Source organism: Pyrus communis, chromosome 2 (assembly GCF_041283825.1).
Source record: "Pyrus communis isolate YQ-2024b chromosome 2, ASM4128382v1, whole genome shotgun sequence".
NCBI lineage: Eukaryota > Viridiplantae > Streptophyta > Magnoliopsida > Rosales > Rosaceae > Pyrus > Pyrus communis.
In genome coordinates this window covers 28,570,445-28,585,959 of record NC_142566.1, presented here as the reverse complement: position 1 = coordinate 28,585,959, position 15,515 = coordinate 28,570,445, and the positions used below count along the sequence as shown (strand labels likewise).

General features: G+C 37.8%; 2 protein-coding genes and 1 pseudogene across 4 annotated transcripts; 1 reads left to right on the top strand and 2 right to left on the bottom strand.

Moving 5' to 3' along the window:
• Positions 1–980: 980 nt before the first annotated feature.
• On the bottom strand, positions 981–3,751 carry LOC137747087 (transmembrane 9 superfamily member 11 pseudogene; annotated as a pseudogene). The gene is made up of 2 exons (XR_015960217.1): positions 3,363–3,751; positions 981–3,147 (listed from the first exon to the last, which is right to left on the bottom strand). The product of XR_015960217.1 is annotated as a transmembrane 9 superfamily member 11 pseudogene (transcript).
• Positions 3,752–4,575: 824 nt separating this feature from the next.
• Positions 4,576–8,874, bottom strand: LOC137747198 (uncharacterized). 2 transcript variants are annotated; one of them, XM_068487255.2, is made up of 8 exons: positions 8,484–8,874; positions 8,158–8,288; positions 6,617–7,574; positions 6,088–6,179; positions 5,897–5,971; positions 5,691–5,752; positions 5,550–5,619; positions 4,576–5,368 (listed from the first exon to the last, which is right to left on the bottom strand). In XM_068487255.2, the coding sequence occupies exons 1-8, from the start codon at positions 8,671–8,673 to the stop codon at positions 4,652–4,654; spliced, it is 2,295 nt and encodes a 764-aa protein (XP_068343356.2). In that variant the 5' UTR covers positions 8,674–8,874; the 3' UTR covers positions 4,576–4,651. The 2 variants fall into 2 exon arrangements, with proteins under 2 accessions (XP_068343356.2, XP_088546233.1); XM_088690107.1 differs by having other exon boundaries at positions 6,644–7,574; positions 8,484–8,845.
• Positions 8,875–13,092: 4,218 nt separating this feature from the next.
• LOC137746850 (uncharacterized) lies at positions 13,093–14,044 on the top strand. The gene has a single exon (XM_088690106.1). It carries the CDS (start codon positions 13,482–13,484, stop codon positions 13,881–13,883), a length of 402 nt encoding a protein of 133 aa, XP_088546232.1. The 5' UTR covers positions 13,093–13,481; the 3' UTR covers positions 13,884–14,044.
• Positions 14,045–15,515: the final 1,471 nt, after the last annotated feature.

The window sequence follows — 15,515 nt, the reverse complement described above, 5'->3', positions numbered from 1 at the left end:
CTCTACTCTTTGAGTTGGATTGACATTTTTGTCCTCCGAGCCATTTATGTACGATTGGGAGCCGAAACTCTGGAATTCTCGTAATCTATAAATGCATTTAATATTTTTCGAAAAAATATTCAAATTCCAAAAAAATTTAGTTTGGATTGGAAATTTTAGCGGTGGAATTAGATACCCTATTCAAGTTGTTTTAATGTAACGGGAATATGATTAGGTACACCAAACGTTATAATACAAGTGGTTCAAAATTTTTTTTAAGTATCCAACCACTTGTATTATAATACTTTGTGTATCATGTCGTATTGCCTTTACGTTGAAAAACATTACTATTCAAGGTCTATTAAATTTATTTAGTATTGGATGAATTAGAAAAGTTGGATGCTAATGATGACAACGTTAATTTATTTCCATCAAGAAAATAAATTCTTAGGAAGAGTTCAGATGCATAAAAGTGTTTCTAATAACGTTTGACGAAAAAACAATTACTCTGTTTTTTATTAAAAAAAAATGCTAACAACATTTGAATGTCCTAGTGAAAAGTTATGGGCTAAAAGTGCTATATCAGTCATTTAGTACTACATTAAGCGAGAGATTTTAAGTTTTATAGTTGACAAATGATCGAATTTTGCAGTTGAGAAAAACATTAAAGAGTTAGATATCAATCTTCACTCTCGATGAATAGACGACGATGAAAACAAATAGTCCCAAAACAAAATCGGGTACTACCGTGCGCCCGGACAAACCTTTCTCAATGCAAAATTTTTAACCAGTCTCAATTTGGAATATGTATGTTTTTAAGGTATAAGATTCGAATCGGATTCTCCCTCTTTGAAAACTACAAACTCGTTTGAAAGTGCTTTTAAATGACTGAAACCGCTTTCAAAGAAAATATTTTTAGATTTCAAACACACTTACTGCAAATAAACAGTAACGTCCGTATCGAGCTACAATCGATGGTGTGATGTTCATCTATTAAAGAATTTAGCAAAACTGGACGAAACGTTGTTATTAGAACGAACTAAGTTCCCTAACACGATAAAAATGAAAAGTAACACAGGATAGAACATCTGTAAAAGTTTGCACTCTGTCTTCCACGATTGATCGCCGGTAACTCTTCTTTACGTGCCGATCTTTTGAGTTGCTAAACATTCTTCAGTCCAGCTTCACCGAAGAGAACAGGTAGTGCACGAACCAGAATGAAGAGAGGAACCCGACTGTGCCTGTCGCAAGCATGATCGCCACAACCATGAGGAGCGAATACCCCAAGTAAAGAGTTGCAGAGACAGGTCCGCTCAGGCTCTTGAGATCGAATACAAGGTAGTTTACGGAGTACAGGAAAATGTATATGGCAACCGAACCAGAAGCAAAGAATGACTTCCACCACCATTTCCAGTCCTCCACACAAAGATGCATGTAGGTTAGAACCAGAGATACCTCAGCACAGACCACAACGAGAAGGATCAATACGATGAAGAGAAACCCAAACACGTAATAGACACGGCCCATCCAAATGCTAGACATGATAAAGAAGAGCTCAATGAATAGGGTGCCAAAGGGGAGAGTGCCAGCCCCAAGAACCAACAGCCAGGACGGGTATTTCTGCGCAGGGATTTCCCTAGGAATTTGATTGGTTCGAACTGGGTACTCTATGTGAGGTGCCTTGGCCCCAAGGTATCCACCAACAAGAGTAAGGGGAACAGAAATGCAGAACCACAGCAAAAGGAGAATAACAAAGATAGAAAAGGGAATGGCTCCTGTGCTGTGACTACCCCACAACAGGAAATTCAAGGTGGTCAGAATCAAAAAGGCAATTCCGGGGAAGAAACAAGCAACCTTCCATGAGACCGAAACCCATCCCTTGTGATCTCCACAGCCAATTGTCCTCCAAAGACGAACAGCAACATAACCAGCTGCACCACCAAGGATCATAAAGAAAAACAGCATACCTGTAACAAGTGTTCCACGAGAAGCAGGCGACATGAACCCCAAAGCAGCAAAAAGTATGGTCACCACTGCCATCCCAAGGATCTGAACACCATCACCAACCATTATACACAACAGGGCAGGATTGCTTGGAGCACGGAAAACATCCCCTACAACAAGCTTCCAGCCAGACAGCTCCTCATTCATCTGTGCTTGCGCCTCTTTGTCAAGCTCTTCATAACGAGTAAGATCCCGCCGAACAGTTCTCAAGAAGATCACAAGGACAATACCAGCAAGGAAAGTAATCACCATCAGAGAATTGAGAATAGAGAACCAATGGACTTTGGATCCCTCCATCTTCAAATAAGCATCCCACCGTGAGGGCCACTTGATGTCACTCTCCTCGAATTCAACCTCATATGTGAACACGACCGACTGCTTTTCATTAATCGGCATTGCCACAGTGGTGGGATCACACTGTACCTTTGCAGGGTACTTTTCATACATTTTCAACTTCTTCACAGAATCCACATTGTGCATGAAACTGCAAGGTATCACCTCAAACCCAACAATGATATAACCAGGCTCATCTGAATCTGATTTAGCAACTGCTGGGATCACCTCCGACCCATCGCCAGTACCCATCACACGTGCTACGTTGGGCTCTTCATATTTATGAACAAGCACCTTAAACTTTAAATGGTTAAACACATAGTACACATCCTTAACCTTAATTCCCACAGGATACCCTGTCCACCGCAACAAAAATCCCTCCTTCTTGGTATACCGGATCGCAGGCAAATTATCAAGAATCAGATTGACCTGATACATCTCATCAATCCTCTGCTTCAAGAGACTGAACTTATCTGCCGACAACGGACCCGTCTCACACAAGAAGATCTCAGTCTCATTGGTGTGCATCTTAAACCGATACGGAGAGCTCTCAATGCGGTCCCCCATAAGGAACTCACCGAGATTCTCGGCACTGTCCTTAACACCATCTGGGGGCTGACAAAAGGGGAGACTGTAATAGCTATAGGGCAGCTCGGTATCGATGGAAGTCAGAGAATTCACCTTCACCCCTAAGTTGCTCCCAACAAGGTACTTGTGAGGATAACTACCCGGAAGGTAAAACCCATATCCGGATTCAAAAATCAACAAAATGGTAAAAGCACAGATCGTGAATCGATGAGAAACGTCCATTCTTCAATGTTTGAGTCAGATCTGGGAGAACCCAGAAGTGAAAATACGCAACAAAAACAAAAAATCAGCACAATTTCCACATGGGTTTTCAAATTCAACCAAAATTCAATCACAAAAGCTAATCAACAACTTGCACATCAGTAAAGATCTATACACAACCAAATAAGCAGCAAAGGATATAAAAACTCCATCTTTTTGTTTTTACCCAAATGAAATGAGGAAGGATCTGCACTGACCTTTATTGGAGCATCAGACATGGACGACCTGAAGAGCGCGTTCTGAGAAGTGGAGCAGCCGAGCGAGATCTCGAAGCTCCGCAGATGCGTGTGAGAGGAGTTTGGGGTGCAAGTTTTATAAGGTTGGATTTTCAAAAGATTGCCAAACTTTTGGCCTTTTTCTGGACAGATCTCGGCTCTCCATTTACCATTTTAATTAATTAAATTTATGTCATTTTCCTAGAATTGCCATTTTGCCTAATTTTTCCCCAGTGAGACTTATTTTATATTTTGTCACATTTATTTATTTGAGAACGTTGTTGTTAAGTCATTAACACGTCGGTTAGAGAGATTAGAAATCAAATAAAGAAACAGGTCATGTTGCATATGATTTTTGTAAAATTTGCGATAAACCGTTCACTAGTGAGACTTACCTATATTGTTTTTATCTTCTGAACAAAGAAAGCACATTATTGAATAATTGACAAGATGTTACGTTATTTAAGTCATGAAGTCAATTTAATATTCTGATGTGACTTTGTCCAATCGGTATAAACTTCAATATTAAAACTACCAAGAATCAAACACTAGGATTCATGAGTTAGTCAACGGATTTCTCCTCCTGGTCGAAAAACATAAAACTAGTAGACCATGTAAGATATCATACATAGCCTGTAAATTAATCGTTTTCACTTTTCGATAACAGAGGATTCAAATTTGAATCCATAAAACGAGAAGACGATACAAGATTATTTAAATTCAGATGCAAAAGAACGAGCAGACTTTAACAACCGCCCCAAGCGAGCATATGTGTCATTGGCCATATTTTAAACAATTTGTCCTCAGATTGTGTCGAATTAGAAAAGTTGATGTTATTCTTTCATGTGCATATGATAAGTCCTATTCAACTAATAATAAACAAAATGAAGGTGGAGAGGCAATTCCAGTTTCCAGTGCCATCTAATGGAATCACAAATTTGGTGCACCATATGATTGCTTGCAAGATAATTCAGATGCAAATGGATGACGAGTACTTGCGCGGACCACGGCTCTTGAAACCAGCCCCGAAGAAGGAACCGGACAGATACTTCCCTGCCCCGGTTTCAACAGCCCTTCGTGTCTCCTCATTTGGCCTATCACGTGAGGAGAGAGATGGAAAGACGGCGAACCAGGGACAGTAAAACCGGGGCAGAAAAGGTTTTCTCGTAAAGAAGACATTTAAAACTTTGCGGCCTTTGATGGTAACCCTACCACGTTTTATTTTCAATGACGAAAGTTCTACAAGTAAGCAAATATAAATTAAAAATAACTTAACCTGAGGCACCTAATCCCCTCGACTTTGGCAGCCTGACTGCAGATAGAGGGTTGACAATGCCTTGTGAATCTTTCCCCAACCCCGTGCCTTCAACAAATCCCATCTTCGCCATTATCTTCGAGCCAAATCCTTTGGTATGCCTTTCAAAAGCTCCGACTCTTTGACTCTGAGTTTGAGACCTGCTTCTTACCGGGTTACTCTTTACTGCGTTATTCTTGACTGGGGGTGTTCTACTGACTGGGATCTCAATGGGGCTGGAGAACTCCACACCCAACCCAAGTGATTTAGGTCGCTGGATCACTTCAATGGGCGCAGCCATGCCCTGTCCATCTTTTCCTAATCCACCACCTTCGATATATCCCATTTTAGCCAGCATTTTCGATCCAAAACCCTTAGTGTGTACCTCAAACGAACGATATTCAGTTGACTCAGCAACAGCCTTGCCCTTGCAACTTGCGTCTATTGAGTCAACAGTTACATCTTCAGTCGCTGATTGCATTACACCACTTGACACAAATGATACTGGTGTATTAGCATATGAATCAATTTTTCCACTGCCACGTTTGGCTGAGGCCTTCGGCTCTCTTTGGCTGGGTTGTTTACATTCCGGTGTCTTAAAATCAGTTCCTTTTCCAGTTTTCCTTGACCTGCTTTTGTCTCTACCAGGCTCAACGACAGAGAAATCGGCATCCTCCATGTCAGCTCCAATCAGCTGAAATATAGAAAAGAATCACTGAATTTTGCTGCACTTGCGTATGTAGAAATTCGAAGTATATAGTGATTATTTTTCAGAGCAGAATCAGAAGGGCAATGAGAAACACAAAATATGAAAAACGCAGAGCCAGACCATGCAGTACACTAATTGTAACTTGTAACCATGAAATGTGATTAACCTTTTCAAGACGAAGTCTATCACTTGCCGATGGCATGCCCGTGTGTTGTGTCTGCACCACAGTCACAAACCTGGGAAAAGAAAAAACATCAACTCCATGTTTTCTTTGTATAACCATTATTAACGAAACAAACTGACTTACCTCTTCTTGCCAGATCCTTGGCAGGAACTCCTTAGGCGATAGATTCCGGCTAATCGCTGCACCTAAAATATTCAAAAGTACCAACTATCAAACAAAGGCTAACACTTGACGAACATGAAGTGCCCACAGAAAGCGCAAAAGGTAAAACTACAAGGATCGAATAAATTATAAATGTCAAATTAAGGAGATAAATCAAAATTCCATACCTGGGAACAATCCCGGGAATGCATAGGCTGAAAAGAAAACATATCTACTCCATCCGAAACAATTTGCTCCATTTTCTAAAATAGAAGAGAATAGAGCTGTAATACAATCCAACTATAATGCATTGCACAATATATCCTCCATGAGTTACTGATCAGCCCACAACTTCACTGAAAACAATAAAGAAGTTTACCAAATTTATGCGCTCAAGATCAACACCTCGGCGCAGCATTCTCTCCCTGCGCTTCCCAGCCATCATTTCTTTACGGTGTTTCTTTTTTTCTCCTGAATGGAAAGTCAGTCAGAACAATAACTAGCATGAAACAAAGGCATGAATGACAATCAACTGAAAATTATTAGAATATCATACAGGAATCCTGTCTCAGATATACAAACAGTCCTCAAACATTTATTAACCCATGATAAGTGGGAAAATATACCCTTGAGATCTAAGTTCATAACTATCCACTTCTCATCATATTCATCTAAAGGATACAAGGAATACTAGAAACTATGAAAAATATGAGAAAGCTCATTTGCTTTTCTCCAACTGAAAAGACAAAGCACATAAAAGTAATAAGTTTTTAATCCGCTGATATTCATTATGAACTTGAATCAGCCAGAGCCAGATCACATCCCTTTCATGGAACAGACACATGTTAACCAAGCTAAACGTATGAAGCAAAACTGAGAAAGAAAAGCATATATTAGCAATCTTATACCAGGAAAATTTCTTGAAAATTTACTACTTTGAGCTTTTGCAGGCCAGGACTGAGGAAACCTAGCAACGGGCTTCTTTTTTGTATGCTTTCTTGGATCCTTTACAAGCATTAGGTCATCTATAGCCAAAGACCGAGCACGTCTTTCATTCACATTATATTTCTTCTGTGACTGGCCCTTCTTCATACCATATTCCCTAGATGCATCCTGAAGAGCAATTCCGCCCAACTTCTGTAAAGTTTCATGAAAGCCACTCCTCCGAGAGCTATTCTTATCCGGCTCATCCAAATCCTGTTCTACCAAAAATTTGGAACTTAAAATGTTGTAACTCCCACCAATTCCCACTAAATAATCTTCTGCAACATCATCGTCTATATCTGAATCACCATCAGACATTTCTTCAGAGTCTTCACTTTCAGAGGATCCAAGTCGTTCTCCAGACTCAGAAGAGCCTGAGCTTCCCTCATACAGTGACTCTCCATTTTCTTCTTCTTCTTCACTTTCTTCATCAGAAATATCTTGGGTGTACAATCTCATGCCACCAATTGACAAAAAGCCTGAGTTCTTCTTGGGCGACAACATCTCTGTTGGCATCTCTTCAGCCATCTCATCGCCAACTTCACAATCCATTCTGTCATTGGCTTCCACATCTTTCTCAGAAGACTCCAAGTCAAAACATGAATCTTCTGGCTCTTCCATTTGCTTTGAGGAATCTTCAACGCCACTTGGGGTTTCCCCAAGTTCCTCAGAGAACCCTAGCCCTCTATGAGAGCTTTCACCTAACACAAAACTTGAGCCATAGTGATAAGTAAATTCCACTTCATTGGGACTTGACGGTTGTGTTTGGAACGCGTGAGCTGAAATTTGGGTATCCTCGTAATCAACTAAAACCAAAGGGCACGACTCGTCCATTTCTTTTTCTGCATCATTGCCTTCGCGTAATTCTGAATAGAAACCCTCCTGTCCAAACCAAAGCATATCCAAACTACATGAATGTAGAACCAACGCTGCTACTTAATTGTTAACAAAAAAGAATAGCCAGTGCATCAATTAATTCACATATTATCTCCATAAACATTCTCCAAGTTCACCAGTAAAGAAAAAGAAAAAAGGGAACCTCAAAGACCCTCTGCCTGTAGCCATTTGACAAGTGCATACATTATGCTTCAAACATTGCTTGCAGCAACTTAAATTAAAAGCATACTAAAAACTTCCCCACGAACTAACTACTGTTCAAACAAAGAATAAAACCTTCCGATGAACTATAATTTACCTAAACAAGAGCATGACGATATAGTTAACTGCGTAGCTCTAGTAATATTTTCTTCACTACAAGCACAAAATGCTAGTAACTACAATTTCATCACAACTTAGAACCCAATCCATTAAATTAAATAAATTTTCAGAAACTTAATTTAAATCTCATCTTAGACAGCTAAAACTGCATTTAGCAAGACAGAGTACAAAGGAAAATTAGAAACTTTTTCGCTTTTATTGAAAAAAATTAACTGCAGGAAGAAGCTTTTGAGCCAAAAGGACACACCTGAAATTCAACAGAAGGGTATTGGTATCCTATAGCGGTAACATTTGATCTCCGAGAATCACTTTTCGACCCAGAAGCTGCTTTTGCTACTGATTTTGACGTAGATTTGTTGCTAGAACTCGGAGTTTTCCCTGAAATTCAAAACCCAAAACTAAATACAGAAAAAGTTTGAATCTTTTCAATCTGGAAACATATTGGCTATCTCAGCAGTTATAAGTTATAACTGAATCAAAACATCCGTTCCGAATCCCAGTTCCCATTATTTTCCCGGAAACCAAACAAAAAATTAGCAAAGTATGATCCTTCGACAGGGATATAGGAACAACCTCGCTGATCGGTTTGAGGGGCCGACCAATCGGATAAAATGCCGCCTTCCACGAACAGACCTCCTCGAAATTTGGACTTTGAGGAGGAGGACGACGACGCTCTTCTTCTGCCGCTGCTACCGTTTATGTTGCTGCTGTCGTTGATGTTGGGTCTTCTTCTTCCTCTGCCTCTTCCTCTTCCTCCGGCCATGGCTGCCCTGTTAGCTTTTGCGCTGTCGCCGCCACAGAGAGACGGAAGGTCCGATATCAGAGTTTTGGATCCGCAAACCAACGGAAGCGTGCGCGGTTCTACGCGGACTGTTGAGGAGGATGCAGTAGGAATATGCTTTAGATTAAAATGATGGACATGATGCAAAAGGCTCAAGCCCAAACCAAAAGTGATTCGAGCCCAAAGCTCAAAGCATACAGTCAATGCCTATTCTATATAAGTTTGGTATAAATTGTCTTAACGAGTATTCTTGTTAGTTCGAACTAAAGTTATATTGTTACAACATACTCTGGATGGAATTCATGTTTTTATAAGATTATTGAAAGCCCTATGAGGCTATTTGTATATATGGTCTATTTATATTTACTATGGAGTTTAATAAACTACTTCTAATTTATTTTGAATCCTATATTTTATTTTGTATTTATTTGTTCTTTGAAGGAGTACAAACGGCTGTTGTCAATTCTTGATAAACTTTCACGCTTTCAAGAGTCAAGTTCTACTCAAGTTCAATTTCTTCACATTACTTCAAAATCGACAATGATGATCAATCAAATCAAGGCTTACAATCATCATGGGGAGTCACTTATCTAGCGGAGTTATTTATGATGGGGAGTTTTTGACAATGTGGTATAATGTACATATAAGCGCATTGTGCTCTTTTCTCTTCGACCAGGTTTTTATCCTACTGAGTTTTTTTTTTTTTTTTGGGCAAGGTTTTAGCGAGGCAACATTATGTGCGTCCAACACCTTACCAGTGTTTCCAAAATTGTGCTCGATTTCTCTCCTTTACTTAGGTTTGTCCCATTGGGTTTTCCAAGCAAGGTTTTATTGAGGTAACTATCATTTAAAATGGACATAACTTCATTAACGCATGGACATCCAAAGGGGAGTACTGTTGTAAATATTTATGTCTATGTGGTTGTCCATATTCGTAACCAATTGTGTAATATTAGTTAATCTTATCGATCATTGATGTAAATTAGAGATACTGGGGTTTTTCCTTCAAGTTACTGTTACCTATATAAAGGCGTCGAATGGTAATGAAAGTATACACTTTGATTTTCTTCTCCCAATCTCTCTCTCGTCTCTCTCTATTCTTCACTTTCGCTTTTATATCATATTTTATTTCTAGCACAATCAAATCAAATTTGATACTTCTGAGATGGAAATTAATAAAGATTACTGAGGGTCTTACCTATACTAATTAGTTGGTTACATATATGGTGGTTAGGGTTTGAAGGTTGTTTGTTTGAATCTTTTTCTTGGCTGGCTTTGGTTCCCATTTAATGGTGAAATTTTTTAATTAATATTTACAAGCAAAGGCAGTTGGAAGAAATAGAAAGAACCTACCTCCCATGATTTAAATAGATGTGACCACAGGTGGGCATATTAGCTTAGATTTTGCCAACTTTATTAACTGGAAAGTTTGTTTTTCCTCTTCTCGTAGAGAAATTTTTTATTGTGATCGGAATACAAGTGGTACATCATATATTTTTATATAAGTGGTGAGAAATTTTATTTTTTAAGTTATTAATTTTTTAACACACATATCCCACCATTTGTATAGTGATATGTGGTGTACTATTCTGTGTTCCGATCACATTGAAAAATCTCTCATTCTCGTGACTAGTTGTGCAACTGGAATCTGTATGTTGACTTTCGGGGTTTAGGGTAGGGGAAGTTCTTACATGCATTTTTCTGACTATAACTGTGGAACGTAGTACATATAAATACACAGTATATTTATTCCATTAATTCTATATTTAAAATATAAACTATTTAGGGGTATAGGATTTGATTGTTTTCGGTGACGAGCTTGGATACGGTTTATGCAATGCAAGATTTTGGTGAAGTGAGTTTTTTAGTAGTTTGCGCGACTTTTGTTCATTTTAGTTTGATGTTTTCGAAATTGTTGTTTTTACCATTATGTTGATATTTGGATATGTATATGTCTTTGATATATAATCTTTAATGAACATCGTTAATTTGATAAATTATGAACTCCTTAGCTACTAATAATAACAACACATAATAACATTACGATAAATGAGTTGGTAACACGAAGTAATTCTAGTATACGACTACGTGAATCTCCAAGTCCAAGCATAGCACGTAGGTATGGCATTGGCATGCCCAATTACTCTCTCTCTCTCTCTCTCTCTCTCTCTCTCTCTCTCTCTCTCTCTCTCTCTCTCTCTCTCTCTCTGTGCCCTTTTCTTTCTCCCCTTCAGTAGATTGCATTTACTCTTTTACTACTGCGATCGATGGTGAAGTTTTGGCATCCCTTACCAAGACTCACATGGGTTGCTTAGCTCACATGATAGTGCGGTGCAGAAGTATCCGTCCAGTTGTCGCTGCATGCTACTTTGGTTCCCAGACCCGATCCCAGATTCCCAAAATGCTACCTCCCTTCTGACAACATAAAATCTCAACCGTTGATTATTATTTCTTTTTAGCTAAAATAGTTGTTTGATGTTGACATACATAACTTTTCTTTTGATTTCTAATATTGAAAATCAATAGAAGTGATTATTGAATGTCCGATCGATAAAAGTGATTTTTGAATTTGTCACAATTAAGAATCACTTCTATCGATTTTCATTATTAGAAAATCAAAATGAGGAACTACGTCAATCTCAAAATTTTGACCAAAAAGCCGTACTTTAATTAAGCTAATATAAATATTCATTTGCATCTATGATTAATCAAAGCTAGCTCTTAATCCCAAGCAACAGTACAATACTTTTGGTGGTGTTGGTGTTGAAACCAGAGGACTCAAAACGCATATGCATGTGCTTTAATCTTCTACAAGCATCCTTTTTTCTTTGTTTTGTTCAACAATTTTCAAAATGCATCTTACGTACACTACACAAAACTGAATTTAACTGCTGCAAATTCAGCAATAGCTGCTGCTTATATCCAATTATGGTTGAACACATGTTCAAGTTTTGATTTTTTTAATCAAAACTCAGACACGTGTCCAGCTAGAATTGGGTGTAAGCAGCAGTGAAGTCAATTAGTTCCCACTACAAATGTTTTTATTTTGTTGTATCAATTCATTCGTTATAAATGTTTAAAGACATTTGTAAGGTGGTGTTTTAATCATTTATGTTTGGTATACTTATTTATTGACCGCTCATATTATAACATGAAAATTAATATAGCTGATATTTTAAAATTTACTCTCTCATTTACGTAATGCATATTGCTCATTCATATTATAAATTTGTTGATCGCTCATAAAGTAACCCTAATGTGTCAAATTCAAGCCACAAAAATTCTCATCGACACAAGTAAGTCAGTAGCCCCACGAAAGTTGATCTTTCGTTTTGAGAAGTAATCTTGCTAGCTAGTTGGCTAGTTAATCCCACAAATTGCCCAAAAAATAGTTCTTTAGCATGATTGGTGAACAAGATATTTTATAGGCGGCAGCTACAATATACCAAACACACCCACAAACAAGTACAAAGATGGATAATTGCTAAGCTAATCCTAACCTCATATATATAATTAGTTTGGATTTAAAGTGACCTAATCAGAATTCTAGTTTTCCAGAATGCGTACAATCACATTATCATATGGTGTTAGTAGGAGCGCGTTTGAGACCGGGTCTTTAAAAATGCATATACGTTCATGAACATTTTTAGCAAAAACAAATTAAAACTTTTTTTGCCAAGTGCAAATAAAAATACTTTCGAATGTCATAAAACACTTTTAGTCATTTAAAAAACAATATAAATACACGTTAATTCACGTGCTATAATATGTATGAGCAATATAAATAATTATATATACATATATATATGCATGTATGCATGTGTATGTGTGTGTGTGTGTGTGTGTGTGTATGTATAGGAAGCCCTTAAGAGAAAGGATCCTCATTTTTTTTTTTATAAAAATGGAGATTAGTTGTGGGGTCCACATCATATCGAAGTTTAACGATCTGAACCGTTTATTTATCAAGTTGTACCTCATAGATCATCCTTGCAAAATATAGCCAAATTGGAAATATTTAAGACATCTAATTAGGTTCAAAGAAATGAACGAATATTTTGTTATATAAGAAATAATGAAATATGATGTTGATGATTTTATAGGCAAATGGTTTCAGATTGAATTGAATTTTTGTAATAATGATCTATGAATCAAAACTTACAAAATGGACGGTTCGGACCGTTGTGATTTGATGTGGAGTGGGTTCCACACCTAATCCCCTTCTTTTTTTTCAAAAAAATAAAAATCTCTTTGCATAAATGGCCTATATATACTCTTTTATGGTCATATAAATAGATTAATAACATCATACAACTGTGTAAAATCACTCAGAAAAGTATAGCTAACTAATTGCGAGTATCTAATTAATTTCTTGGTGTTAACTTCACTCCCTAATTTCTCTCCTAACTCATAGCTATATTTCCACTCAAACACGCCCACATGTACAAGCATGCCAAAAATTAACTCAGTCTACGACCGACCCACATCACACGCCTTCAACCCTTGAATTACTGCCTCATATGCTCTCACACATCACACGCAGCAACCCAGCAACCCAGCTAGCTGACAACCAACTTCTCTCTCTCTCTCTCTCTCTCTCGTCTTCCCCCCACCCCCCACCCCTCGTCGTTTTTCACTATATAACAACCAACAACCCCATTTCCTATAAATGCCCCCCTTTGTCCCTTAACGCGTAACTTTTCATTTATAGAGGGCGGTGGTGCATAAACACGTCGTTTGTGTTTATTTGTGACCTGTAACACGTATTCAATACGAACACCTAAACTTGTCGTATGGCCGCTGCAGGAGCTGCCGCGGACGGGCTGTTCCGGTGCGTGTACGAGGGTTGCTTATCAGAATTGGATATTGGTGTGGAGCGGCGCCCGTACCACCGCAACTGTGGCTGTGCCCTACACAACAAGTCACGTAACAAGCAATGTTCCCACGGAGGGCCTAAGAGTAAGAAAGTGTCCTATCCGCTGAGGCGGGCTTGGAGCGAAGGGAACTTGGCTTTGGTGGCTTCAGCCGGTTCTTCTGTGCACTCCTCGCCGTCTTCGTCGCCGGCTAAGCACCACCATGTGATCGGGCGGCTACATCAGCGGCGGCAGTCGCATCAACAATTGGATACTTTGTGCGATGAGGAGGAGGAGGAGGAGGAGGAGGATGAGGAGGAGATTGTTCTCTTCAAGGTTTGACGTATGTTTGTGATTTGATCAGTACAGTAAGTGTACTTTGTTTGATCAATAATTATGGGATAATCAAGTTTTGTAATTAAATCTAATTTTGAGTTTACTCAGAGAGGTTTGTAAGTTTTTCTGATCATCATCATATCAATGCCATTTTTTTTATCTGGTAATCATCGTATTTTGGTTAAGAACATGCACTCTTTCTGTTTTGAACTCACTAAACAGAATATTGGATTCTAATTTGTTTCTATCCAGCCTTGTCAATTTCACTCCAAATTTGCAGTTTTAGACTGCAAATATGAAATCTTGGATCACCTTCTTCCTTACTCTCCTTCAATACCCAATTTGATCTAGCTAGATTGTGGGTTGAGCTATTGAAGAAGAACTTTGGCAGAGCTGTCTTTTATATTGGAGGGAATCAACGTGGGATCAAGAGTGATCAAAATATAACATAACAGGTCACATGTTTTTGTTAGATGGTGTCAGACAAATAACATTGCTGGGTAAACCTTCTCAAGATGTTGATAATTGGAGCCGGTGCCAAAAGCATACAAGTATATGGAATTTTTTTTGACTTCTTACTTATAACATTCAGTTCAACAAATAAATCGTAAGGGGACATCTCTGTATAATATACTTACATATGTATTAAACTGTGACCTGCAGATAAAACTTTTTCAGATACATTTGGAGATTCTTCGATCTAGATTAAACAATGCATTGGAATTTGGAGAGCCGTTAACATAACGAAAGATTAAACCTGTAATTATCAGTCTTTGAGTGTGTTTAATTACCAAATAGTTAATAAAACCAATACATTATACAATACAATCCAAACACCAACTGACGTATTTTAAGAGAAATTTTTTAATGTGCCAAGAACATTATTCAGTACACTAAATATCATAATATAATTAATTTGATTTTTTTTTTTAATTTCTCATCAATTATAATATTACAGTTAGTGTACCGATTGCAATAACCCTGCACACTAAAAATCTCTCTAAGCTGGATGGGATGTTTAGTCGGCTGCACCACCATGTTCAACAAATTCTAAAACAACTTTTATTAAATATTATTAGCATTTGCCTACACACCTTGTGTGTATGAACACATTTTTTTAGAAAATGAGAAGGAAAGATGGAGAGAGGGAGAGGGAACGTGAGAGGAGTTGGAGGGTTTTGTTTTTGGTTTTTGGTTTTTTTATTTTAAATATTAAAGATATTTTAACATCACCTGTAGGCGAGGTTTCAATAAAAACAGTAAAATTTGGACATGTGAAATTACATTATTGCCCATCATTTTTTTTGTATGATAGAAGATTAAGTTGTCTTTTCATCGTATTTTGGTTGACAAAGATGATTTCATTAATTAATAGAGATAACAAAAATAGGAAAAAGAAAACGAACAAACAGAATAAATGACGCACAAAGTGAAATACCTTCCATGTTCTCATGTTCCTCCATCTATGCTTCCCAATCTGTCATTTTAATATACCTAATTAGAAAGAGGAAAATAATTTCCGCACTCTAGGTTTTCTCTCTGTACTCTTTTTTTTGTTTTTTTAGTCGTTAAATTAAATAAATTGATTCATCGAAAGATACAAGGCACCTAAATAAAGAAATAATATTGATGAATGAG